Source organism: Podarcis melisellensis, assembly GCF_964234715.1.
Source record: "Podarcis melisellensis genome assembly, chromosome: 2".
Lineage (NCBI taxonomy): Eukaryota > Metazoa > Chordata > Lepidosauria > Squamata > Lacertidae > Podarcis > Podarcis melisellensis.
The window spans coordinates 112,181,264-112,206,090 of record NC_138529.1 but is presented as its reverse complement, the minus strand read 5'-3'; the positions used below and the strand labels follow the sequence as shown (position 1 = coordinate 112,206,090).

General features: G+C 47.4%; 1 protein-coding gene across 3 annotated transcripts in view; it reads right to left on the bottom strand.

The window, feature by feature from the left end:
- Positions 1-1,413: 1,413 nt before the first annotated feature.
- Positions 1,414-24,827, bottom strand: part of PBX2 (PBX homeobox 2) — a 41,328-nt gene continuing 17,914 nt past the window's right edge. For 2 of the 3 annotated variants that reach the window (XM_081902955.1, XM_081902956.1), the window contains exons 3-9: positions 18,007-18,251; positions 16,174-16,364; positions 12,327-12,462; positions 11,920-12,064; positions 11,399-11,487; positions 10,592-10,678; positions 1,414-8,240 (exon numbers count right to left, since the gene is read on the bottom strand). In XM_081902955.1, coding sequence (XP_081759081.1) covers positions 8,148-8,240; positions 10,592-10,678; positions 11,399-11,487; positions 11,920-12,064; positions 12,327-12,462; positions 16,174-16,364; positions 18,007-18,251 — 986 coding nt within the window. In that variant the 3' untranslated portion in view covers positions 1,414-8,147. The remainder of the gene's footprint in view (positions 8,241-10,591; positions 10,679-11,398; positions 11,488-11,919; positions 12,065-12,326; positions 12,463-16,173; positions 16,365-18,006; positions 18,252-24,827) is intronic. The other variant, XM_081902957.1, reaches the window with a different exon arrangement.

Below are 24,827 nucleotides of genomic sequence, written 5' to 3'. Positions count from 1 at the left end.
TGTTTTCCTTTTTTCCTGAAAAGGCCCCAAAGTTGTAGTTTTATGGCTTTGAGGTGTTCCAGTCCCTTGTTTTCATTACCTTTTCCCAACTGCTGGGGGAAAACACAGGGATGGACAGATCTGGGTGTCTTGTATTAGATCAGCAGAGGCTTCTTGTCCCCCAATTATTTTACAATAGAAACAACGCAATGACTTATTTCCACCCAATTTCAGCCACTGAAATGAAGCTACCCTGGAGCTCATGTTTTTGTAACAGGACTATGAGTTTGGTTGAGTTCTTGGTACTGAAAACCAAGTCTTGAGCTCAGAATGTCCTCAGTAACATCCTGTTATTTAATCCTAAGTGAATTCTAAGTCTCTTGCACCAGCTTCTGGTTGGTAGATCTTGGGCTTTTTAAATTATTATTGAATTTATATACTGCCCTATACCCAGAGGTTTCTTCTGCTTAGAAACCACCCAGATGAGATCCAACAAAGTGGAACTCTCTCCCCCCCCCTTGCTTTTAATAGGGGAAGACACAAAACTATGCACCAGAAATGGGATCCTGCTAAACTTATTTTCAATCCCTAGCAATGGAATTTGTCTTCCCACCCCCCCTCCACTGCTACTGCATTGAGTTGCTAAAAAAAATTCAAGCCATTGTCACGCAAGCACTCTTTCCTGTTTGGTTACATCCCAGATCCCATCAGCTTCTGAAAAGTTTGCCCTTGCTTATGTTAAGAACATAGCATCCGTGCTGCGTCATGCCAAAGGCCCATGAGGTCCAGCTATGGAATTCACGCTCAATGAAGGTAGAACAGCCACTGATAAAGACTGATCAGTCACAAATGTCTCTAAATCCTTTCAAAGCCACCCAAATAAGTGACTTTTGAGCGTGAATTCCATAGTTTTAACTATGCGCAGTGTGAAGAAGCACTTTGTCTGCCCTGAATCTTCCAACGTTCAGCTTTGTTGGGTGCCCCATCTGGAGATCTAGCGTCATAAGGAAGAAAAAAACTTGATCCTCTTTCTCTCCACAACATGCAGATTTATGCCCCTCTTATCCGGTCTCCTCATTTGCTCGGTTTGGGGAAATCCTTTTGGAAGGCTTCTCAAATCTGCTTGGATTTCCATCCTGAATAACCAGGTCTTGTCTGCAGTGATGGCAAACATGCCCTATAGAACACAGTCATCTAGCCCAGCAGCCTGCAATGCAGGCATCTGTTCACTCGTTCACTCCTAACTCCAGATCATCCATGAACATGTTAAATAGCAACAGCCCCGTCTTTTGTGTGGGATGGGGGACACCTCCAGTTTATATTGCATTTACTCTTTAGTTCCTATTCTTTAGCTGAAGATCTAGAGTGCACACCCTTTCTGCTAACTCAGAATTCTTTAAGTTCTCTAAAGTAGAAATAATGGGAAAGCACCAGTGGAAAAAAATATATTTTATTGTTTAGGCAAAACTGTACAAGAGAGTGATGGGGGAACCTCCAGAGTATATTTTCCCCCCACAGTTGAAATCCATCCTTCCTCTGAAGCCTCCATAGGCCCCCTGTATTTGCTTAGGCTTCCGTCCGCAAGGAAGTAACAGACTCCACCTCAGGGAAGGCAACTTTGGGGGTGGGGATGGGACCTCTGTGACTTTCGACAGTAAAAATCCAACAGATGCTTTCTTTCTGCATCACTGTCATTACTACACTGGGGAAAAGGCAGTCACACCACCCAAATTAAACAATTGCATCCATGCCAAAAGGGCAGGGAGCCAGTTTTGGTCTAATGTTACTAAGACGGCTACTTAGCCCAGAAAAGAGCCCATTTTTATCTTTGGGTAGTTAAAAATGCAGGTGAGTGGGACATTCAGTGTTATAACACACTCTGTGATGCTTAGGGATAAAAGGGACACCATAGCCCACTCCGGGAGAGGAGTGTTCAAAAAGCATAAAGAAAAATGGGGGGAAATGGAACCACCATTTTACCACATTATCTATCCTTTTATGCATGTTAAGACATGAGAAATCTTGAACATGCACCTTGAAAGATCCTGTGTGTATATTCTTGCCCAGACATCTTAATTAACTCTCCATTTAACTTCACCGCCACCAAGGTAGCCAAAGGTTAGTCTTCTGCACATACTTGGGAGCATAACCTATTAAGCTCGGCAAGACTTGCTCCCAAGTAAACATTTAATGGGCATGGGCTGGGTGCGGATGCTTTAGTTCTGTCAGGGCGCAGTTTGGGGTTTGCAACAGAATCCTCAGAAACATTACCCAATGACAATTCCCAGAATGCTTTGGGGGAGGGAGCCATGACACTTGTTGGTAAAGCCTTGCTTCAGATTTGCAGTGGCAATTCCCTGAGACTTAGGGGATCATGGCAACGACAAATCTCAATCATGGCTGTACCAATGGAAGGATCCCCCACCCCAGCCAAATGAACTGAAATTTGGGGTTCTCCATTCTTCCAGCGTGGCTGGAAAATCTATGGTCCTTTCAAACTCCCGTCAGTCATGATGGGGGTCACAGCCTAACATCACACGGGCCAATGGATCTCTAGCATTGTCCTAGTGACTCCTCACTCCCCTTCTGCTGTTCTTTCTCTTTTAACATGCCTCTGTGTGCCTCTTAAATGCTTTTGTTCTCCCCCTCCAGCTCACCTATGCTTCCATGTGGGTCATGGGTTTTCCCCTTGGCTTACAAAAGGGCTTTTTATTTCTGTAGTGGGACAGAGCTGGGAGCAGATTAGATCCTGCCATTTCGTAGCCTCCAGCAAGAGAAACGCAAACAGCAAAAGCTTCCCGTTTGCTCCTGCGGCTGGGCATGTTGTATTCCAGTGTAGGGTGAAGAAAGCGCAGAGGCACATAAACCACTCCACGAACAGCACTGGCGCACCTTTTTAAGAGTCTCACAAGGGCTGGAAATTGCCACAATGGTGGTTTCCATTACAGGTACATCATGTTGGGACCTCCTGAAATATTAAGGCTGCCCCAAAAGAGTCTCAAAACCTGCGTCTTAAACTGGGCAGGGCTGACAACCAGCTAGTCAGGTGAGCGGTATTATTTGGTGCAGTGGTCCCCAAATTTCTGCACCTGTTTGTTAGATGTTAAAGTGCACACCAGGGAAAAACCAAAAAATTAAAAATGGGGAAAAGCCACCCCCCAATTATTGGTACCAAAAGACAACCACCAGAAATGTGAATCTGGCTCATTCATTTTATCATTCTCATAAGTGTGCCGTTCAGGGCCTTTCCTGGCACTGCTTTAGTTGTTGCTAAAAAAATAGAGGTGCCAGTTCTCAAATGAAATGCTGAGGGTGCCAGCATAAAATGGTTGCCATGGGCATCCAAAAATAAATGAATGACATGGCGGTGCTCTTTACTGGTGAGCTCTGTCACACACAAAAAGCACTGCTTCTAGCTAATCTGGACGGGTCGGCAGGAGAACCAGGTTCTGGAAATCTCCTTCCATTGCCATCTTGTTTTGTATAACTACACCAGAAGGCTGCATATTGGAATGGAGGAAATGTCGTGTGAATCCTTCTCCAGTCACACGGACCGTTTTCCCAGTCACATACTAAACCACCCCCTCACCCCACTTGCCTCACCTGGTAAAATATAGAAGTTACAAAACATACAATCACACAGAAATAATTAAGCCAACCCCCACTATTATTGTTAAAAAGAAAAAGAAAATACTGTGAAAGGAAAAAAAACTACACATCTAGTTTGGCCTTAAGGCTGTAACTTATGTTGTCAATTCAAGTAGATCCAATTGGAATTTGTGTGCGGGAACTGTTTCAACCTGGGTGTCCTAACCTCATTTATCTTTCCTCGTGTTGGCAGACAACCAGCCATTGTTTTAGGATTACCACTTAAAAGAGAAAATCAAAACCATAAGGAATAAGCTGCAGGGCCTGGTTTTGTAAGAAACAGAACAGGTACATCAGTCAGAAATTGGCCAAGTGGCAATCCTAACCCCTCGGCCTAAGAAACAAAATGGCTGCCAACCAAGGACCAGAACAGAGATTAAATGCTGTGCTAGGCAAATTGCTCCAAACAACTTTGTAAGCAGCTTCATGTGGCAAGCTGTGTGAAGTGGTTTCTCATATGGTTCAAAGCTATTCCAACCCGCTTCACAGTGGACATTGGCATGGTGAAAAAAAAAAACCAAATAAGAGCTGTTCACAAAAATGTATTGGCACGTAAGCGCTTCTGCCACAAGACATTTTGAGCTTTCCCACACACACTGCAAACTGGTCTGAATGGTGCAAAGTGTGGTTTGGTCTCTATGTGGGCTTATACAGATACCCAGCAAAAAGGTGTGTGTGTCTTGGGGGTGAACCAGACTTTCCTCCCCACTCATTTCCTCCTCCTTTTACCCAAATGAATCCCAGGGCAAAAATTGTCTCCAATTTTATAGAAGAAAAATGATAATAAAAGCAAAGGCAATCTAGAGCAAGAAAACAAAACAAACCCAAAACAGAATAAGTCAAAACGGCCAGTCAGGGTGATGAACCCCAATACCCTCAGTCAAAGGGAACGGGGCAGGGAGGTTTTTTTGGGGGGGTGTCTCACAGCACTGTTCTCCCCCCCAAAAAACCCCCACAGGGCACACAGAGGTAGCAGGTTCAAAAGGTCTCTGTCCCAAGACTCTATTGGTTTCTTGCGCCATGAGGTAATAAAGCTATTGGACTGACTAGCATGGAGCCCTCCCTGCGAGCAAGGGGGAGAGCAACTTGAAAAGTCTTATGTGGGTTTCCGTTGCTCCTAATGGGTCTCTCGTGCCATCAGGATTTGCGCCTGTCGCACCCAATGTCCACCCTTGGGTCTGAATCCCTCCGGCTTTGGCAACTTCCACAAGCAGGCCTTTCCTCTGTCCTTTGAACCATTCCTTCGTCATCTTTTGCAATCCGATTGCCTTTATCCACATTCTGTCTTTCGAGTCTTATTTTGGTATCTTCTCACATCCAAATCCTCTTTTCCGATCCAAGTACACATTCCTCTTGTGAACAGGTGCCGCTGAATGCATGTTTTCTCTCCCCCCCCCCAATCTATTGGATCTTTTCTACTTTATAATCCTTTCCCACTAACTCTTCTAATTTCCCTCTTTCCAGCCTGCAATCTCTTCGTTAGTTCCCAACTCTTTTGAGTTTCAATATTCCTGTCCTTCAGATTTGTCTTCCTTAGTTCATATTCTCTTGCCGGGAGATTTTAGCTTATCTCCCTACCATTTCTGCTTTCGCACTGTGTTTCATTCCCACCTCTCACTACTTTTGATATCGCTCTCTCCTATTTCATATTTCTCACCCACTATCTGCTCTTGCGCACTTGGATCCATTCTGTGTGGTTTTTACTAGATTTACTTTACAAGATTTTCCTTGTTTCCCTCCTCAGCTTCTGCCTCTTTCAGGTCATTGGCTTCCCAAGCAAAACTATTTACACACTCATACCATTTCTTTCCATCACAGTGGGGGAAACGCCTTACTCAATTCTGGATAAAACGGTCCTTTGAAATATAAACTATACTAGCTTCCCAAGCATCACTAGCGACCCCTTTGGGCTGGAATTCATAGGAGCAAAGGGAGGGAAGGAAATCAATGAAGATGGGATACTGGAGTAATGCTTTTGGTTTGTTCAAATGCTCCATATTTGCATTGGGCTAAAGGAAAAATGGAAGCATCAACTTGAGTGAGCTTTTCTGCACAAATCAGGGTTCTGGAGCAGTTGGTGGTTGCACAACAAATGACATTTCCTATTTTGTTCCCAAACCTCCCCTAGTATCTGTCCCTTCCTTTGAAAGACTATTGCGCTGCCAGAGCATTTAACCAGAATACGCTGTCCCTGGCAAAATGCAATTTCCCTGGCTGGTACTGTAGCACTTTCCTTGTTTTCCTACCTTCAGTTTCTCCATCCCTTGCAGATCTGCCACAGAGACTCTACTCAGTTGCAGAGGATTCTGGGAGTGTTCCTGGGGCATCTGATCAATCCACACTCAATCAAGCCATCACCAGATGTGAATTGAGAGAATATACCTTCAAACAAATATGCTGTCCCCTCCAACACTCTTTTGACTGGTGGTGATGGTGGGCAGATTCCCTTTCAAGGACACCCATCCATCAGGACCTACTTTCCAACCACAGGGGCTTCAAACCCCATTTTAAACCACACATTACATTAAGTCCCATCAATTAACCTGGTGGATTTTTAAAAAAACAAAAACTGCAAGCAGGACTCTTGCCAATAAAAAAGCCCCCTGAAGCAATTTCAGTAATGGAAGCTTTCCTTCCAAGGCAAGCAGACATTTTTGGGTGTGGCGGGGGATTTTTTGGAACTGTTCCACATGTCTGTTTTTAAAAGTGAATAAATGAAATGGTGCATTTAACATAATTTATAGTTTGTCCCAGATACACAGCATATCTATTTAATGGGAAGGGATACTGCTATGCCCAACCTGTATCTCCACCATTCTGTAAACTCCCTTTAAAAATATATATTTAAAGGTCATTTTCTCCATTTTGAACGAGATTAGGGCCTGCGCAAATATCACACAAAGAGGATTGTGACATTCAGAAACCTATCTGATTGTGCTTGGTCAGACCAGGCAGAAAAGCCCTAAGATGGTGATGGGTGGAGAAAGGGAAAAGAACTTAACAGGGGGGAAATATCAAGAATATAAGAGACAGCAGAGAGAAAAAAATCAAGAGAGAAACTGTACACACGATAAGAATGGTTACAATGGGATAAACTGAAATAGAGAGAGAAGAGGACAAAAAAACCCAAACAGGTCAGAAAGCAAAAGATTTGACAGAAGGAAAAGCAGACCCCCATCACCCATAATGCAGCTACAGTATACAACATGTGTAATGTGGGGTGTGCTGGGCTCTCTTAGCCCTATGGCTTCCCCCACAACTTATTCCAGAGCTTCTAGTCCTGCCTAGGAGATAGGAAGTTTGTGATTATTACTACTTCCCCATCCCTATTACCTTGAACTGCCATTTTGGAAAGCCAGCCCCACTGTCTTTCTGATAAAAGGTACCATGGTATGTTCTGTCTCTTTAGCGGGGAACCTTTGGCTCTCCAGATGTTGATGAACAACATCTCCCATTAACCCCAGCATGACCAACAGCTGAAGCCCAACAACCGTTGGAAGGCCAAAGGTCCCCCACTTCTGGACTAATGGAAGGGCACCAGTCCGTAACATCTTGGGCCCCTCATGACTTCTCTTCAGGGCTATATGCCCTTTCTGATTCAGATGGTAGCCATCTTAGATCTTCATACCCAGGGAACCTATTCACTGAGAGGTATACCGGTTTCTTCAGCCTAGGTGAGGGTTTCGCCATGGCTCCACACAATCTTACAGTGAGGCGCTTGTATCGCCTTACATGTTCGTTTTCTGCCAAAATATTTCATAAGGATGTTGGTGTCTCTGGTCAGCACAAGCAAAGGAGATGCCCACTGTGAGTCCAGACAGGATCCATGCCTGATTTCCCCTCTCTCTTTTATATATACATGCCATGTTCAAATCTCGACAGGAAGACGCCACAGTTTGCTATCTTGGAATCATCCCATCATGGAGAGATGCCAACTTGAGCCCTCTTCGGCCAGCGTCTCTGCTCATCCTACTACCAAGAGACCTGTTGGTGCTGCCATCTTGAATCGCAATCCCATGATAAGCAGTTTAGATGCCATCTCGATGTCCCTCAGGCAGGTGTGCTTATCTACAAGGCCGAGCCAGCAGATTATGATATCGCATTGCAGGTACATTAGCTCATCTGCCTAGCCCCTCCAAGCAGACGGACCGCTTGAGATAGCCCCTCCCACCCGCTCCCCACCCCGCCTCCCACCGCCTTGGGTCCCCTTCACCGCTTCTAGAGTTGCGTCTTGCTTATTAAGAGGTGCCGTTCAGGATCATGGAAGGATCTTGGATCACAACGGGTGCCATCTTGAATTCACCGTCCCCATGGAGTGTTGCCACCTTGAATGCCAAGAGTTGCTGTACTTGCTTCCCTCCCCTGCCCCGGCACTGCGGGTGGTGCAGTGATCTCCTGCCAGGTGGGAGAAAAGACGAGTTCTTTCCCTGCCCAGCCTAGTTCAGCACTAGGGTTAATTCCCCCCCCCCCCACTGGAGCCAGGAAGAAAACGACAGAGGAGGGAGCGCAGCCCAGCAGGATCAGTTGGAGGTGTCAGAGTGGACACTACCAGGACCTTCTGTTGGGGAGGTCACAGAGGATGGGGTGGCTGATTCTTGCCAGCCACCATTGGCCTGGTGAAAAAAAGGAGAGAAACAGTTGTTACCAAAAAAAAAAACCTAGAGGCACGTTAATTTGCATTTTCTTGCAAAGTTCCAACCTGCTAAACCTCTTTTCCTTTCCGTGGGAGTTCTCCTAGCTCCGCTTTCCCAGAGACTGGGGAGTGTTTGTTCCCTTGGCACCATTATAGACCATTAGGTGCCAGCAACTTGCCCAACTCTTCTCTGAATCCCTAATTTTGCTATCAAAAAACAGTTCTACGGTAGAAGAAAGAAAGAGTTCAGGGGTGGGTGGGTGGGGGTGTATGTATGTATGTGTGTTGACTCCCTTTATTTTATTGGATCTAATGAGCAATCCGTGCAAACAGCAGATCACGTGATAAAAGCTTCTCCTGGACCCTTAACTACTTTGGACTCAGATGAATCATTTTACTAAGCTTCACCAAGTAAGAAAGAAAACCTCGTATTTCTTTCTTTCCATTGAGGAAGCTGCGCATACCAGAATGTAAAACTGGGCACATAATTCAGCTCCACAATCATCTTGGGCTTGTCCCTTTAAACAGGCTCCTAGGTCGCACGACTCTACAGTGGTACCTCGGGTTACATACGCTTCAGGTTACAGACTCCGCTAATCCAGAAATAGTACTTCAGGTTAAAAACTTTGCTTCAGGATGAGAACAGAAATCATGCTCTGGCAGCGCAGCAGCAGCAGCAGGCCCCATTAGCTAAAATGGTGCTTCAGGTTAAGAACAGACCTCCGGAATGAATTAAGTACTTAACCCGAGGTACCACTGTACTTAGGAAACATGCTGGAATGCTTGCTGAAATCTCAGAAGCCACTGTGGCGTTTGAAGTCATTGAATGTGGCAGGGCTCCCACTACCTCCCCTCCCCCATCACTAGCAAGGCCAGAATAAAATATTTGAGTGAATTGATATTTAGCCTTTCCTGACATAGAACTGTAATTATGTTTAGCACCGAGCATGTGCACAGCTGTGGTTCGAGTCTAGGCTGTCCCCAAAGATAGTGGTTTTCTTTAGTTTTACTAGCAGGAATGCAGTTTATTGATGTGGGAGCATTCAGATATGCAACCACCACAAAAGCTGCTGTTATACAGTTCACCACACTGGGCACACTCCTCTACCCTCACTTGGGTTCTTGTGAGGTCCAGGAGAGGAATAATATCTTCAGTCCCTGAATCTCCTCAAACCAAATCTTCTTCACACGCAAGGCATAATTAAATGTCAGCCTGGAAGCTGTGGCAATGGCCATCAAGCTCAGATCGTTTTAAAAGGGGATTAGAGGGAGGATTTGCGGGGTGGAATCCAATTGGTGTACTTACAGCAAGGGGGACGGCTTTTGCATACGGAAATCGGAGGGAGGGAATTTTTGCAGATATCCCCCTGCAGCCCCAAAGAATTGGGAAGCCTTCCAGAATAGATGGAAGGGCTGAACAAGGAACTGGCAAAATCGCCTTCGCCTCCTCTTCTCTTAGCAGATTCCTCCCCATCAAAAACAAACCTCTGTGAGTGCTGGGATACCAAATGGATTCCACCCATAAGAGAATGGCAAGAAACCACAACTGGTTAAATGAAATCTCCACATTCAGAAGCAGTGTATCACTGAACAACCTCTGCCAGGGTATTGCATTCCTGCTCTGCTAGTGGCTTAACCACTGTGGAAAACAGGAGTTGGACTACGGTCTATACATTTCAAGGACCTATGATACCACTTAAAACAGCCATGGCTTTATTGAACAGTATTAATTGTTTTGAGGACTCTGTCACTGCAGTTTGCTTTATTTATATGCTATTGTGTTGGATATTATAATGATCACAATGTTTGGGTTTTTTCAGTGCTCTTGTGATTACTGTGAGCCACTTTTGAGCTCAGCGCTTGTTGTTGGAAAAGCAGAATGCAAATATTAAACCAAATCAAAATTAAGGCCTTTCTGTCAAAATAATTTTGGGAACTGTAGTTTCGTAATGGTGCTGAGGGGCCAGGAGACTGCAATTCCAGCTCACAAAGCTTCAATTTCTCTGTGAAGTGGGACTGATTGCTTGACCGCTCTGGGATTATAGCTCAGTGAGAAGGAATAGGGGTCTCCTTACAACTCTTAAGCACCATTAACAAACTACTGTTCCCAGAACTCTTTCAGGAAAACCACGAGTGCCTAAAGTAGCATCACAGTGCTTGAAATGTTTGGTGCAGATGGGGCCTAGCTGGACCTTTGTCCTAATCCAGCAGGACTCTTGTATAGTGTAAGCCCTGATATGCATGCAGCACAAAGCAATACCTTCCAGACAGAACAAAGTTACCTCTTCGGTGAGAACCAGGTGGGTCAATTCTCCCGACGCACAAACTCACCCTCATTTCTCGTGGACTGTACATCTGGGTGGCAGCCATACTGTCCCCGTAGCCTCCTGGCCCCATTGAGTGACGCATCGATTCCACCTAGTAGTTGAGGGAAGACACATAAAAAGGGTAGAATGACAGCAGGGATGGGGAGAATAAGACAGGAGTAGCAGTTATGTTGGGCTGAAAACTTCTCATGAAGACTTGAGTGAGTGTTAAGAAGCATCGAGCAATGTGGAGTTTACTCAAAACTGTCAGCTGATTTACGGCACTGTTTTGCTATGTAGCATATATTTTCCACTTTACGTCAATCTTTCCTCTTTTTTTCTACAGGGGACAGGGAAAGTTTGTTAAAATTGCCAATTTCCTCTAATTTTCTTCTCTTTTCATTTTTACAGAAAAATAAGACTTCTGCTAGTATTTTGGAAAGTGTTGCGGTTTTGGGGGTTGCAAACCTGGAAGTAACCCGTTCCTGTACTTCCGGGTTTCGACAGTCTGCAACCCCAAAAAACGCAAACTGAAGCATCTGTAACCCAAGGTATGACTGTACTGGACCAAGGCCATTTAGGGCTTTAAAGGTCAGCACCAACACTTTGAATTGTGCTCGGAAACATACTGGGAGCCAATGTAGGTATTTCAAGACCGGTGTTACGTGGTCTCGGCAGCCGCTCCCAGTCACCAGTCTAGCTGCCCCATTCTGGAGTAATTGTAGTTTTCGGGCACCTCCAAAGGCAGCCCCACATAGAGCGCATTGCCGCAGTCCACGTGGGAGATAACTAGAGCATGCCCTGAGCCGTCCCAGGAGGGAAAGGAACTGACCTGTGATGTGGGATACGAGTCTCCATTCAGACCCTGAAGGCCCATGAACATATCCCCAGAGCTGGAGAGGTTGAAGGAGCCGCCGGAGCCTGCCAGAAAACAGAGGAAGGGGCGGGAGCGAAAGACAGCAACAGGGTGACTGGGGGTGGAATGCACGGTTGCTTCGAGCAAAGAAAAAGGTGAACACCACTGCAAAAGGCAACTAGCTGAAGAAGCAAGCCGAGACGACCTGCCTGCGGGAGGAAGCCTTGGCTACTCCAAGGCCGATGGGGGAACGCACACACCGGCGTGTGGGGGAGCGGGGTGTGAGGGGGCACCTCGCCGCTCTGCGCCCAGGAGGGGGCGCACACACTGGTCATGGGATAGTGGGGCAGAGGGTGCTGGTGTTGGAGGGATCTCCTTCGGGAACTCCAGCGCATGTTGGAGGGGAGGGTTCCACGTTTCTCCAACCCCAGCGAGGAGGACTCCCGCACCAACATGGGGTGTGGCGGAGCTTTCTTTTCGGGGGGGAGGGGAGTTACCCGCGGAGGAGGGGGTGTTGGGGGAGTCGCCCCCACTCTGTGCGGCGCTGACAGCCGTTTTCACGGCGTAAATATTGGCTTCCTCTTGGAACTTGCCGATGTTCTTCTTATAGCGGATGCGCTTGTTCCCGAACCAGTTTGAGACCTGGAAGGAGGGAGGGAGGGGGGAAGTCGGGGGGGGGGGAGGGAAGGTCAAACATGAAGGGATGGGAAGCGGGGAGGGAATGAGGGGGGGAAAAGAGGGGTGGGGAGGGAAGGGGAGGGAAGGGGATTATGTATTGACAGGTCAGCCAAACAATGAGCTTTTCCTCCCCTCCCCAGCCAACCCTGTCCCATACTCAGGGGCCTCTCTAGCACAGCCTGGGGCCTGCCCCCCCACCTCACCCCCCCAACACACACCCGGGTACCTGTGAGACTGTGATTCCACACTTCTTGGCAAGCTCCTCTTTGGCCTCTTCGCTGGGGTAAGGGTTGCTCAGGTGAGAGTAGAAATACTCATTGAGCACCTCCGTAGCCTGCTTGCTGAAATTGCGCCGCTTCCGCCTGCGAGCAAAAAGGATACGCAGGGTTGGCAGAGGCAGCAATTTGGGAAGAGGAAAAGAAAGGCAGCCGAGGTAAGCAGTGGGGTGGGTGTCCAGCATGTGGAATCCAGAAGTACTGTTGTTATTTATGACATTTCGCCCTATACCCACGGGTATCAGGGTGGTGGAACCGAGCTACAGTGGTACCTCCGGTTAAGTACTTAATTCGTTCCGGAGGTCCATTCTTAACCTAAAACTGTTCTTAACCTGAAGCACCACTTTAGCTAAAGGGGCCTCCTGCTGCCGCTGCGCCACCGGAGCCCGATTTCTGTTCTCATCCTGAAGCAAAGTTCTTAACCCAAGGTGCTATTTCTGGGTTAGCGGAGTCTGTAACCTGAAGCGTTATGTAACCCAAGGTACCACTGTATTGTTATTTATTAAATTTGTACCCCAAGCTTCCTTCAAAAGGAGCTCAGGATGCCAAGTGATAAAAACAATTCTGGGCCCCACATTTCTCTCCATAGGGTAGGACTCGAACCAACGGCTTCAAGTTACAAGATAGGAGATTCCAACTAAACATCTGGGAAAACTTTCTGACAGTAGGAGCTGTTTGGCAGTGGAACAGACTCCCACGAGAGGTGGTGAACTCTGCTTCCTTGGGGGCTTTTAACCAGAGTCTGGGTGGCCACCTGTCATGGATGCTTTAGCTGAGATTCCTGCATTGCAGGGGGTTGGGCTAGATGACCCTGGGGATCCCTTCCAACTCTACAATTCAATGATTCTAAAAGGTTTGTAGGAAGAGGAAGGTCTTTGGCAGGCGCCACAACAGCAACAGAGACCATGTCTGCCTGACATTTGATGGGAGGGAATTCCACAGGCCAGGTGCCACCACCTTGAAGGCCTATATTATGCAGTAGACTCCAGAGACGGTGGCATCTGCAAGAGGCCCTCAAAAAGTTAGAGGCGAGGAGAATTAGAGGCTGGGCTATACGCTCTGATAAAGCTCTTGACAAACTGCATGATTTGAACATCCCTTGTGTGTTTTGTTTATTGCCTGCTTGTGTGGGAGACTAACATGCAAAAGTCAGTGCATGTCAGGGCAGAGGCTTGGCCAGATACCAGGCCTGATACAAGCATACAGAGGTTTTGCAGGAGTGCTGAAACAGTCCACTGTGCACCCTTGGTGCGCCATTCAGCTTCTTCTGAATCAGAGATTTATATTTTATGTTGTTTTAAGAAGACAGGAATCTAGCCCTTATGGCTATAGCATTTTTCCTAAAAGTATGTTAGCAATGCCTGTTGAAACCCCCGGGGGGGGGGGGAACAGAACCACTGAGGTTGCCAGAGATTGGGGAACAGGTCTTCAGTGTTGTCCCTGGATCGTTGCCTCTCTCCCAGCAAATGCAGAATTACGCTGAGAAAAGGTAAAGATTTCAAACACAAACATTTACTCAATTTGCATAATTAATACAGGTGGAGGAATTAAATTATAACCAATGCAAAATTTTAATTAACAGCTGCCCTAGAACTCATTCCCCTAACATGCTAGATTTCTACAGGTGGACTACTGCAATGCGCTCTACGTGGGGCTACCTTTGAAGGTGACCCGGAAACTGCAATTACTCCAGAATGGGGCAGCTAGACTGGTGACTGGGAGTGGCCGCCAGGACCACATAACACCGGTCCTGAGAAATCTGCATTGGCTCCCAGTATGTTTCCGAGCACAATTCAAAGTGTTGGTGCTGACCTTTAAAGCCCTAAACGGCCTCGGTCCTGTATACCTGAAGGAGCGTCTCCACCCCCATCGTTCAGCCCAGACACCGAGGTCCTGCCCCGTGGAAATAAGCAGCTATCTTCTCTATAAAAGACATCTGAAGGCCGCCCTATTTAGGGAAGTTTTTAATATTTAATGCTGTATTGTTTTTAGCACTTGTTCTGTAAGCCGCCCAGAGTGGCTGGGGAAACACAGCCAGATGGGCGGGGTATAAATAATAAATTATTATTATTATTATTATTATTATTATTATTATTATTATTATTGTTATTATTATTATTATTATTATTATTACTACTAATAATAATAATACTACTGCAGGGGGGTTGGACTAGATGACCCTTGGGGTCATGCTATGGGAAGAGCAGGGGAGTTCTGCTTTGGAAAGAACATTCAAGGTGAGGCAGCTGCAGGGTGGAATGGGCCGTGAAGCTCCACTTATGAAATTCTCTCCCCAGCGAGGTTTGCCTAGAAGCAGGGGTAGTCAACCTAGTCCCTACCGTCCACTAGTGGGTGTTTCAGGATTCCAGGTGGGCAGAAAGGGGTTCTACGCCACGTTACTGCAGCACTGGTGGGCGGTAAGGAAATTTTACCATCAAGAAAAAATGCATTAGTGGGCTGTAAGTATAAAAAGGTTGGCTACCCCTGGCTTTTCGATGGCTTTTCTGTGCAAAGTGAAATCCTCTCTAAGAATATAAAGCAAAGCCCTGCTGAGTCAAGCCAAAGGTCTAGGGGAAGCCTAGACTGAGTGCTGCAGAGCCTCTTCCCACCTGTGATTCCCGGAATCCGCTATTCAGAGGCATACACTACCTCTGACAATATTATTGATTTCCCCCCCCCCCGATGAAAAATTCAACATGGTGGAATGTTTTATCTTGCTGTTTTTCACCCTACTCGTGTATCAAATCGTTCGAGTAGTGTCTATTTATTTATTTATATATATATTTAAACTACACCCACAACCAAACACCACAAACTACTTTGGAAATACTTATTGAAAGGCAGTGTGCAACTTAAAAAAAATCAACAAAATCAAGTTTCAACAGTTCTGCTCGCCACGGCAAGCCTTCCTCCCAACTCTGAAGCTGCGGAGGGAGTGGAAATTTTGTGCTGATCCCTGCCCCTCTGTCCGGTTCAAAGGAAGGACAAGGACTGGCTTGGCAGCTATAAGGCCACAAGGGTCAAGCCAGCAGACCTTGATCTCTCTTTCCTACTCCTGAGTGTCGCTAACCAGCATGGCCTGAATCCCTTCCTGGTCTTTTTCACAGGGCAGAGAAGCAAAAGGAGCTCTGAACCCCTTAAATAGGCAGCAGCTGCAGCTGGCATTCTTCCTGCCTCTCTTAAGCGAGAGATGTTAGGTGCTGGCGGGATGCAACAACCCACAAGCAGCAGTGACTTGTGCCCATTCGGACTGGTAGGGCAGAAGGCGAGGAGACCAACTCTAGGGGGCACTAGAGTCAACTAATTCGAGTTTTGTCTCTTTCCTTCCTGCCAAGTCCGAAAAGAAGCAATGCCATAAGAAGGGCAGGCAGTGTTAGAAACTCAGTTATATAAATGTAAAGGACCCCTGACTGTTAGGTCCAGTCGCAGACAACTCTGGGGTTGCGGCACTCATCTCACTTTACTGGCCAAGGGAGCCGACGTTTGTCCACAAACAGTTTTTCCAGGTCATGTGGCCAGCATGACTAAGCTGCTTCTGGCGAACCAGAGCAGCGCACAGAAACACTGTTTACCTTCCCGCCGGAGTGGTACCTATTTATCTACTTGCACTTTGACATGCTTTCGAACTGCTAGGTTGGCAGGAGCAGGGACTCAACAATGGGAGCTCATCCCGTTGCGGGGATTCGAACCGCCGACCATCTGATTGGCAAGCCCTCGGCTCTGTGTTTTAACCCACAGCGCCACCCGCGTCCCTAAGGTAAAACAAAAAAGCACTTCAGATATAGGTGAAGTAGTAACCTGGCATCGAGGAAGCGGGATCTCAGGATCATGACGGCCTCGCAGGTGCTTTGCTTCAGCTGCATCTGGATGGAGCTGAACTTCTGGTGGATGATGCTGACCATGCGCTCAATCTCCTTGGGCGACACGGGGCGCGTGCGGCTCTGCTCCCGAAGGAGGTTCATCACATGTGTCGTAAACTCGTTGCAGGCCTGAGGAGGAGCAGGTGAGAAAGGGGAAGAGGCTGAGTTGGAGGAGTAGCAGCTCCAATACACAAACCCAAGGAATATTAATACCCCCCAACAAAAAAAAATCCCTGCCCCCAACTCCTAATGCAAAGTGCCCCACCCAGATGTTTTATTATGTATTTTTAGTTCTCCTTTTGCATTTTTATGTTGTGATCCGTCCCGCAATCTTCTGATGAAAGGTGGTATACAAATTTAATAAATAATGGCAATAATAGTAATCACATCCTTATCTGGCTATGACCAAGAAAGCCCTGTCTGGTTTTGTCCCAGGCTATCTGAAAGATCGTATCTCTCTATATGACCCTGACCAGGTGCTAAGATCCTTGGGTGAGCCCCTTCTCTTGATCCCACCAATGTTGGACTCATGCATGGAGGTGGTTAGAGTGGAAACCTATTCTGGGTTGCTTCAATATTATGGAATTCCCTCCCAAGCAGTGTTGGAAGTTAGCCAGGTACGGTTCGCTACTGGCATGGGTCCAACTGTGACGACATGGGAGATTTCTGGGCACCAGGTGGGCAACCACCGTTTAAAAAACCTCTGCCTTAAGTCCATAGTTAATACCATTTCCACTGTGTGTGTTTCTCCTTTTGCATACTGGCTCAAGTGAACTGGTGGAAAAGCAAGCTACAATCGAGCGATACAGTTGAGCTTATAGAATTGTAGAATTGGAAGGGAACCCAATGGTCACCCATTTCAACCTCCTGGCAAATAGACATTCCCTTGTGCTGAGTGTAACCTAGATTTGGTAATTCTTCACAGAACTCTAGCCCAATGGTTGCCATCAATCTGATTCGAACTGATTTTATAATGAATTGATTTTAGAATGCTGTATTATTTTACTGTTGTTGGCCACTCTGAGCCCAGCTTCAGCTGGGGAGGGCGGGATAGAAATAAAATGTTATTTTATTATTATTTATTACTTAAGGTGCCGTTTGGCACCTAGTTTATACATCTGAGTTTCCAACACTGCTCCCAAGAGAGGTTAGAAACGTCTGTCTCCCTCCTTGTTACGTATACTAAGAACGTCCTGTTCAGACAGGCCTTTGAAAACTGCTGTGCCACCAATCGGCTGCCAAGCAAGCTGGATTTTAAACTGGCGCCCCCAAACATGTTTCAATGTGGTTCCAACTCCTCGTTGTTAACTGGCTTGCTTTTCCATTTTACAATGGGTGTTCTTGAACATGGTAAAAGCCTCCGCAAGTCCCAACTTGGGAGAAACGCAGGGCAGGAATACAGCGTATAGAGTGGTGCCCCGCAAGACGAATGCCTCGCAAGACGAAAAACCCGCTGGACGAAAGGGTTTTCCGTTTTTCAATGTGCTTTGCAAGACGAATTTCCCTATGGGCTTGCTTCGCAAGACGAAAACGTCTTGCGAGTCTTGTGATTTTTTTCGCTCCCCCCCTTTTTCTAAACCGCTAAGCCGCTAATAGCCTTTTAGCCGCTAAGCCTTTAATAGCCGCTAAGCTGCTAAACCGCTAATAGCGCTAATCCGCTAATAGGGTTGCTTCGCAAGACGAAAAAACCGCTAGACGAAGAGACTCGCGGAACAGATTATTTTCGTCTTGCGAGGCACCACTGTATAGTCAGCACCACCACCATCCTTACCTGCTCGTATTTCTCCAGCTCCGAATGGTAGATCTGGCGGATCTGGGAGAGCTTGTTGCGGTAATCGGAGTGCTCAATGGAGTTATCCGGGGACACCCCCCCTGCCGCCGCCGCCGCTGCTGCCGCCGCCGCAGACCCACCCCCTTTCTCTGGGCCGGCCACCCCCTCGGCCAGCAGCATATTGTCTAAGCGCATCAGCTGGGGGTCCACCGGCTCCTCCTCCTGGGAGCTTCGGATGCTCAGTCCTAAAAAGGTAGACGGCAGGGGGAAGGAAGGAGTTAACGGTGGGGCGGCCATGTTCACACACACAGGCATTCCCAGCCCCCCCCCTTCCTGCCCTTCCTTGGTGGGCTTCCCCTCCTCCCTCCCCCCTCCTGGTGCCTCCTTCCTCTTTTGTCGCTTGGCAGGAGACTAGGTCACCCCGAGGTCGTTGCCACGGCGACGGCGGGCCCAGAAAAGGGGTAGCAACTTTTGGCAGACAGACACAGAGATATGGGGGGGGCGAGTGGAGAGAGAAGAAAGAAAGAAAGAAAGAAAGAGTAGAAAAGAGGCCCGAGGTTGAGCCAGAGAAGCAACATATTGAGGATCCCTAGGAGAAAAAGGGAAAAAAATAGGGGCCCCTAACTCAACCCCCCCAAAAACACCACCTTCAATGTCAAAGCTGCCTCCGTTTAGGGACTGGCTCTGTTTTGGCTTTGAATTGCCACCTGATCCGCATTTTCCACGGAGGAAAAAGAACCCAGACTCTGGCGGCACCCCAGACTTGATTTATCATGGCACTGAGCTTTCAGGCCCTAATTATTTTGCTAAGTCTCTCTAAGGCAAGGGTTGCAAGCTCAGTCTGGCCCGCGGAGTGTTTTCTGCCCTCTCCCAAAGACCCTACAAATATTGGCGATGAGAGGCAAAGCCACACAAAAATTCAAGGAGGGTGGCCGGTCGTTCCACCCCCCACCCTGACCATTGATAGGATCAAATATCAATCATCTGATAAGCAAAGGGGGGAGCGACAGCCCTCTTCCCGGCTTGCGGCCCCCGCCCCGCAAGGTTAGCGGCCCCTGGTGTCGCAAGACTCTTTGTTGATCTCGCATATATTTAGCAGCCGGGTGTCTTCACCGGCCACTGCCAAAACGTCTGTAGGTCAGGCCGACCCGAAAACACAGCACAGCAGCAGAGGCCCAGTTTAATGTTTTAAAAAGGAGTAACACGGCTGCCAAATGGCCAGAGCAACAACAAAACCCAAAGCGAGAAACCACCTTGCCTACTCCTGTCCCTTTAAGAGAACTTTGCTGGGCAGAAATCCATGGCCCAGCACCAGACAGGATCTCCAGGCCTATAGCTGCGCCTCCAAGTCCTTTTAAAGTGACCAGCCACGTTCACACCAAATAGCTAAAGCACTCTCAGACCACTTTAAACACTCCCCAAGAAAGCTGGGAACTGTAGTCGGTTACTGGGAAGAGGGACAAGCTCTTAAACCACTCTGGGAATTGTAGCTCTGGGTTGCAGGAAGCCATGGCTGTTTAAAGTGGTAATATTCCCCTCCCAGAGCTACAATTCCCAGAGTGGCTTAACAGCTCATCCCTCTTACCAAGTACTGCTGGGAATTCTAGCTCTCAGCACCCGTAACAAACAACAGTTCCCAGGGTGCTTTGAGGGATGCCCCGACTGTTTAATGTGGCATCTATTGCAGTGCTTTAAACGGATGGTGTTGAAGGGGCTGCAGGCCCTAAATATGGCATATGTACCGTAGCTTTCGAGAGGCAGTTGGCATAACATAGTAAACTCACTTTGGGCGGGGGGACACGACAGAGTGTCTGACAAACAGCAGAGATTAGATGGTTGAACAGGGCTCAGCAACCTTTTTCAGCAGGGGGCCGGTCCACTGTCCCTCAGACCATGTGGTGGGCCGGACTATATTTTTTCGGGGGGAATGAACAAATTCCTATGCCCCACAAATAACCCAGAGATGCATTTTAAATAAATGCACACATTCTACTCGTGTAAAAACACCAGGCAGGCCCCACAAATAACCCAGAGATGCATTTTAAATAAAAGGGCACATTCTACTCATGTAAAAACACACTGATTCCCGGACCGTCAGCAGGCCGGATTGAGAAGACGATTGGGCTGCATCCGGCCCATGGTCCTGAGGTTGCCTACCCCTGTGGTGGAGTTACTAGGGAGGCCTAAATGAGAAAAGTAATAAAAGCAACCACACCAGCTATTTTACACCCCCCCAACTCCTCCAGAGCCTCCCCTCCAATGCAAGAGGCAAAATGGGGGCTTGGAGCCAGGGAAAATACTCTCCATCTGGTCAGGCCTCAAAGTCCCATGTGAGCCACAGAAAAAGACAGAAGGAAATTGGGAGGCAGACAAAATGCTCTCTCCCATGGGGAGTGGGGCTCGAGATATTTTGATGCCCGAGGCCAATATGCCCACCCCAATATGGCAAAGTTTTCCCCTCATACATATTAACAGAGGGCAGGATTGGGGCGAGGCGGCGGGAGGGCCATCAGCACAGCCACCGATCCCAGTCCTTTTCAGCCAAATCCTGTCCCGACTGTAGCATTTTTCTAGAGCCCTAACTAAGGGGGTTCCACAAACGGGAGGCAGATGCCCCCTCTGCTCCATGATTCAAGCAATCCTTTTGCATCGAGAATGCAAGAGGCTGCGGGTCCAGCATCCTGTTCTCACAGTAGCCAACCAGATACCTATGGAGAACTGGCAAGCAGAACCTGGGTGCAATAGTCCTCCCCTCCCCTGCGGTTTCCAAAAATGTTCAGAAGCATATGGCCTTAGACAGTGGAAGGACGATGTTCGCCACCATGGTTAGTAGCCATTCGTAGCCTTAAAGGTAAAGGTAAAGGCACCCCTGACCATTAGGTCCAGTCGTGACCGACTCTGGGGTTGCGGTGCTCATCTCACTTTATTGGCCGAGGGAGCCGGCGTACAGCTTCCGGGTCATGTGGCCAGCATGACTAAGCCGCTTCTAGCAAACCAAAGCAGCGCACGGAAACGCCATTTACCTTCCCGTCGGAGTGGTACCTATTTATCTACTTGCACTTTGACGTGCTTTCGAACTGCTAGGTTGGCAGGAGCAGGGACCGAGCACCGGGAGCTCACCCCGCCATGGGGATTTGAACCGCCGACCATCTGATTGGCAAGTCCTAGGCTCTGTGGTTTAACCCACAGTGCCACCCGCGTCCCTTCTGGTAGCCTTATTCGTCAATAATTTGCCTAATCATCTACTAAATGCATGCATTTTTAAAAAGCAAGGCAGCCCCTATAGAAGCATGAGGTGGGGAGATGCACCACTGACAACTACTTGAAACACTGGAAAGCGCATCTGTCAAATGCACTGGCAAAGGCAGGAAGAAACTGAACTCTTCCCACGGGAGAAAATCCTGTAGCCAAGTATATGGGTTTTTTGTTCATTTTGTTCTTAACACAGTTCTAATAAGATTATTGGGACCCGGGTGGCGCTGTGGGTTAAACCACAGAGCCTAGGACTTGCTGATCGGAAGGTCGGCAGTTCGAATCCCCGCGACAGGGTGAGCACCCGGTGCTCGGTCCCTGCTCCTGCCAACCTAGCAATTTGAATGCACGTCAAAGTGCAAGTAGATAAATAGGCATGGCGTTTCCATGCGCTGCTCTGGTTCGCCAGAAGCGGCTTAGTCATGCTGGCCACATGATTCAGAAGCTGCACGCCTGCTCCCTCGGCCAGTAAAGCGAGATGAGCGCCGCAACCCCAGAGTTGTCCGCGACTGGACCTAATGATCAGGGGTCCCTTTACCTTAACCTTTAGTAAGATTATAAAGAACTATACAACGTATTATGCTGAATACAGCGACTTTAACTTGACAAGATGTAGAGAACAGCATTTTGAAAACTGCGCAGTTGTCCAGGATTTTTCCAACACAAAACAGATAAATATCACTTGACGAGGGGGGAAAAAAAGGACAAGCGTTGATCCTTCCGGCACCTCTCACTTTAAGCTCCCAAAGTCTTGTTTTTACAGGACATTTGTGCACAGCCCTGTGCCTTTCACCCAACCCTCTTTTCTGGTTGAAGAGGTTTGGTGGGTTTCTGAAGCAACACAAAAAATATGTTTAACCAGTAGGAGAACCGGGAAGAGCGACCCAATTTGCAAACCGCCTAGAACTCTTGCCAGTAGAGTATTACCTATGTATGCTCATGATAGCAGACCTTCAGGTGGTGTGGAAGATTATAAGGAGGGAGAGAGAGAGAGAGAATATGCTTTACATGTGGCTAAAAGGTCCGTATAGTTAAAGCCATGGTTTTCTCAGTAGTGATGTATGGAAGTGAGAGCTGGACCATAAAGAAGGCTGATCGCCGAAGAATTGATGCTTTTGAATTATGGTGCTGGAGGAGACTCTTGAGAGTCCCATGGACTGCAAGAAGATCAAACCTCTCCATTCTGAAGGAAATCAGCCCTGAGTGCTCACTGGAAGGACAGATCCTGAAGCTGAGGCTCCAATACTTTGGCCACCTCATGAGAAGAGAAGACTCCCTGGAAAACACCCTGATGTTGGGAAAGATGGAGGGCACAAGGAGAAGGGGACGACAGAGAACGAGATGGTTGGACAGTGTTCTCGAAGCTACAAACATGAGTCTGACCAAACTGCGGGAGACAGTGGAAGACAGAAGTGCCTGGCGTGCTCTGGTCCATGGGGTCACGAAGAGTCAGACACGACTAAACGACAACAACAAAAAGGCTCAGGGTGGAGGTGATGGGGGAAAACTTTTGCTTGAGATCCCAGAGAGCCACAGGTGGCAATATTGGACTAAACAGACAAATAGGCTTACCTGGCATAAAGTAGGTACTTTCATTGAAACAGTACTTCGCCCCTGTATTAACCTCTACTATAAAGTACCCAAATTCTGCTCCTTGAACGTTCATTTCAGAGGGGAGTGAATTCGCTGCTGTTTCCCTACAGATTTTTCCTCCGGCAGTGAAAACATATTTAAGTTGGAGGAGGAGGAGGAGGAGGAGGAGGGGTGGGGAGGAATAAATCCTTTTCTGCTAGTGTGCAGGAGGGTGAAGAAGGATCAAAGTCTCACTCATATTTGGGGATGAATTGCAAAAATAAGTAAAGTAAAGTAAGTAAGTAAGTAAGTAAGTAAGTAAGTAAGTAAGTAAGGGGGCTATCCAGCTACATCGCTGAGTTATATAAGTGCAAGGATTTTAATGGATCTGCCCCGAATTTGAATGATGTTAAACTATCACCCAGTGCATTTTAAGAGTGTTTATTGTGGCTGCTATTTTTATACCTCACTATAATCACAGCTGTGTTATCAACACAGGACAAACAGGCATACCTTTTGCAGCGAAGATTTATGAGCCTCTTGAGGCCCATTCTGGCATTCTAATCCTCTGGGAGATTAAGATTGCCCCAAGGGAGAGTGGGGCACTAACTCTGCCCTCCCCTCCTCCCTTTCCACCAGCTGAAGGCAAAATACCAGCAGCAGGGGAGATTGCTCTACTCATCTAGGTCCCCTGCACAATTTAGGATCCTGGACAGCCAGGGGACTAAATCAAACAGAGAACCTACACAAGCAGAAAAAGGTTAATACTCGCAACTAGCAGAGGGCAATGGGAAGTGGGGAAGGTACAGGAAGGAGCATAGCTTAAGGGCAGAACGTTTGACTTGTGTGCAGAACATCCTAGGAAGTGTAAGAAACTCAGATACAGTGGTACCTCAGGTTACAGACGCTTCAGGTTACAGACTCCGCTAACCCAGAAATAGTACCTTGGGTTAAAAACTGCTTCAGGATGAGAACAGAAATCGTGCTCCGGCGGTGCGGCGGCAGCAGGAGGCCCCATTTGCTAAAGTCGTGCTTCAGGTTAAGAACAGTTTCAGGTTAAGAACGGACCTCCAGAACGAATTAAGTACTTAACCAGAGGTACCACTGTACTCTCATCGCCAAATAGCACCTTAAACCTAGGTTACAATTGCCGCAATTAAATGTCTAGGCGCTATTATTACTATTATTATCACCTTTTCTATACCACTTTATATTTTAAAGAACAAATCTCAAAGTGGTTTACGACACATTAAAACATCAAACAAAACAATCCAGAATAAAACAAATTCAAGCGTCAAGAAAAAAATATTTTGCATCCTTCTCTAAGTGACATTTTGCTTCCCCCAGTCACCAGTCCAGCACCTAGAGATTTCCACGTGGTCGCAACTGGATCTGCACCCGTCACAAAACACGCCTAATTTCTAATTTCTAACACTGGTCCCAGGTTTGATCCCCAGCATCTCCCTTTCCTGCAACCCTGCAGAACCACTGCCGTTCAGTGTAGACCTGCCGTTCCCAAATATTTCCCCTTAGAAATTGCTGAGGACCACTAAATGATTTTTCTGACTGTTATGGTAGCTGTAATGCACTGTGCTAGATGCTGCATGGTTTTTAACGGAGTTAAGGTTCAAACTTTTATCTCCAGCCTCCTGTTAACTTGGCTTCCGATCTTCTCCACTTCTCTCGAGTGCTTCCTCCCCCTATTATTATTTTTTTTATTAATTGAATTTATATACTGCCCTGTGCCCAGGGGTCTCAGGGCGGTTCACAGAATAAAAGCAAGATATAAAACCACAAAATACCTAATTAACCCCCCCCAAGTCAACAGTCCCCACTCCAAAAAACCCCACCACATTTTAAAAGGGCACAGGATCAACCAAAGGCGTGGTTTAAAAAGAATGTTTTTGCGTGGCACCTAAAGGTGTGTAATGAAGGTGCCAGGTGAACTTCCAGGGGGAGAGCATTCCACAGATGGGGAGCCACTGCAGAGAAGGCCC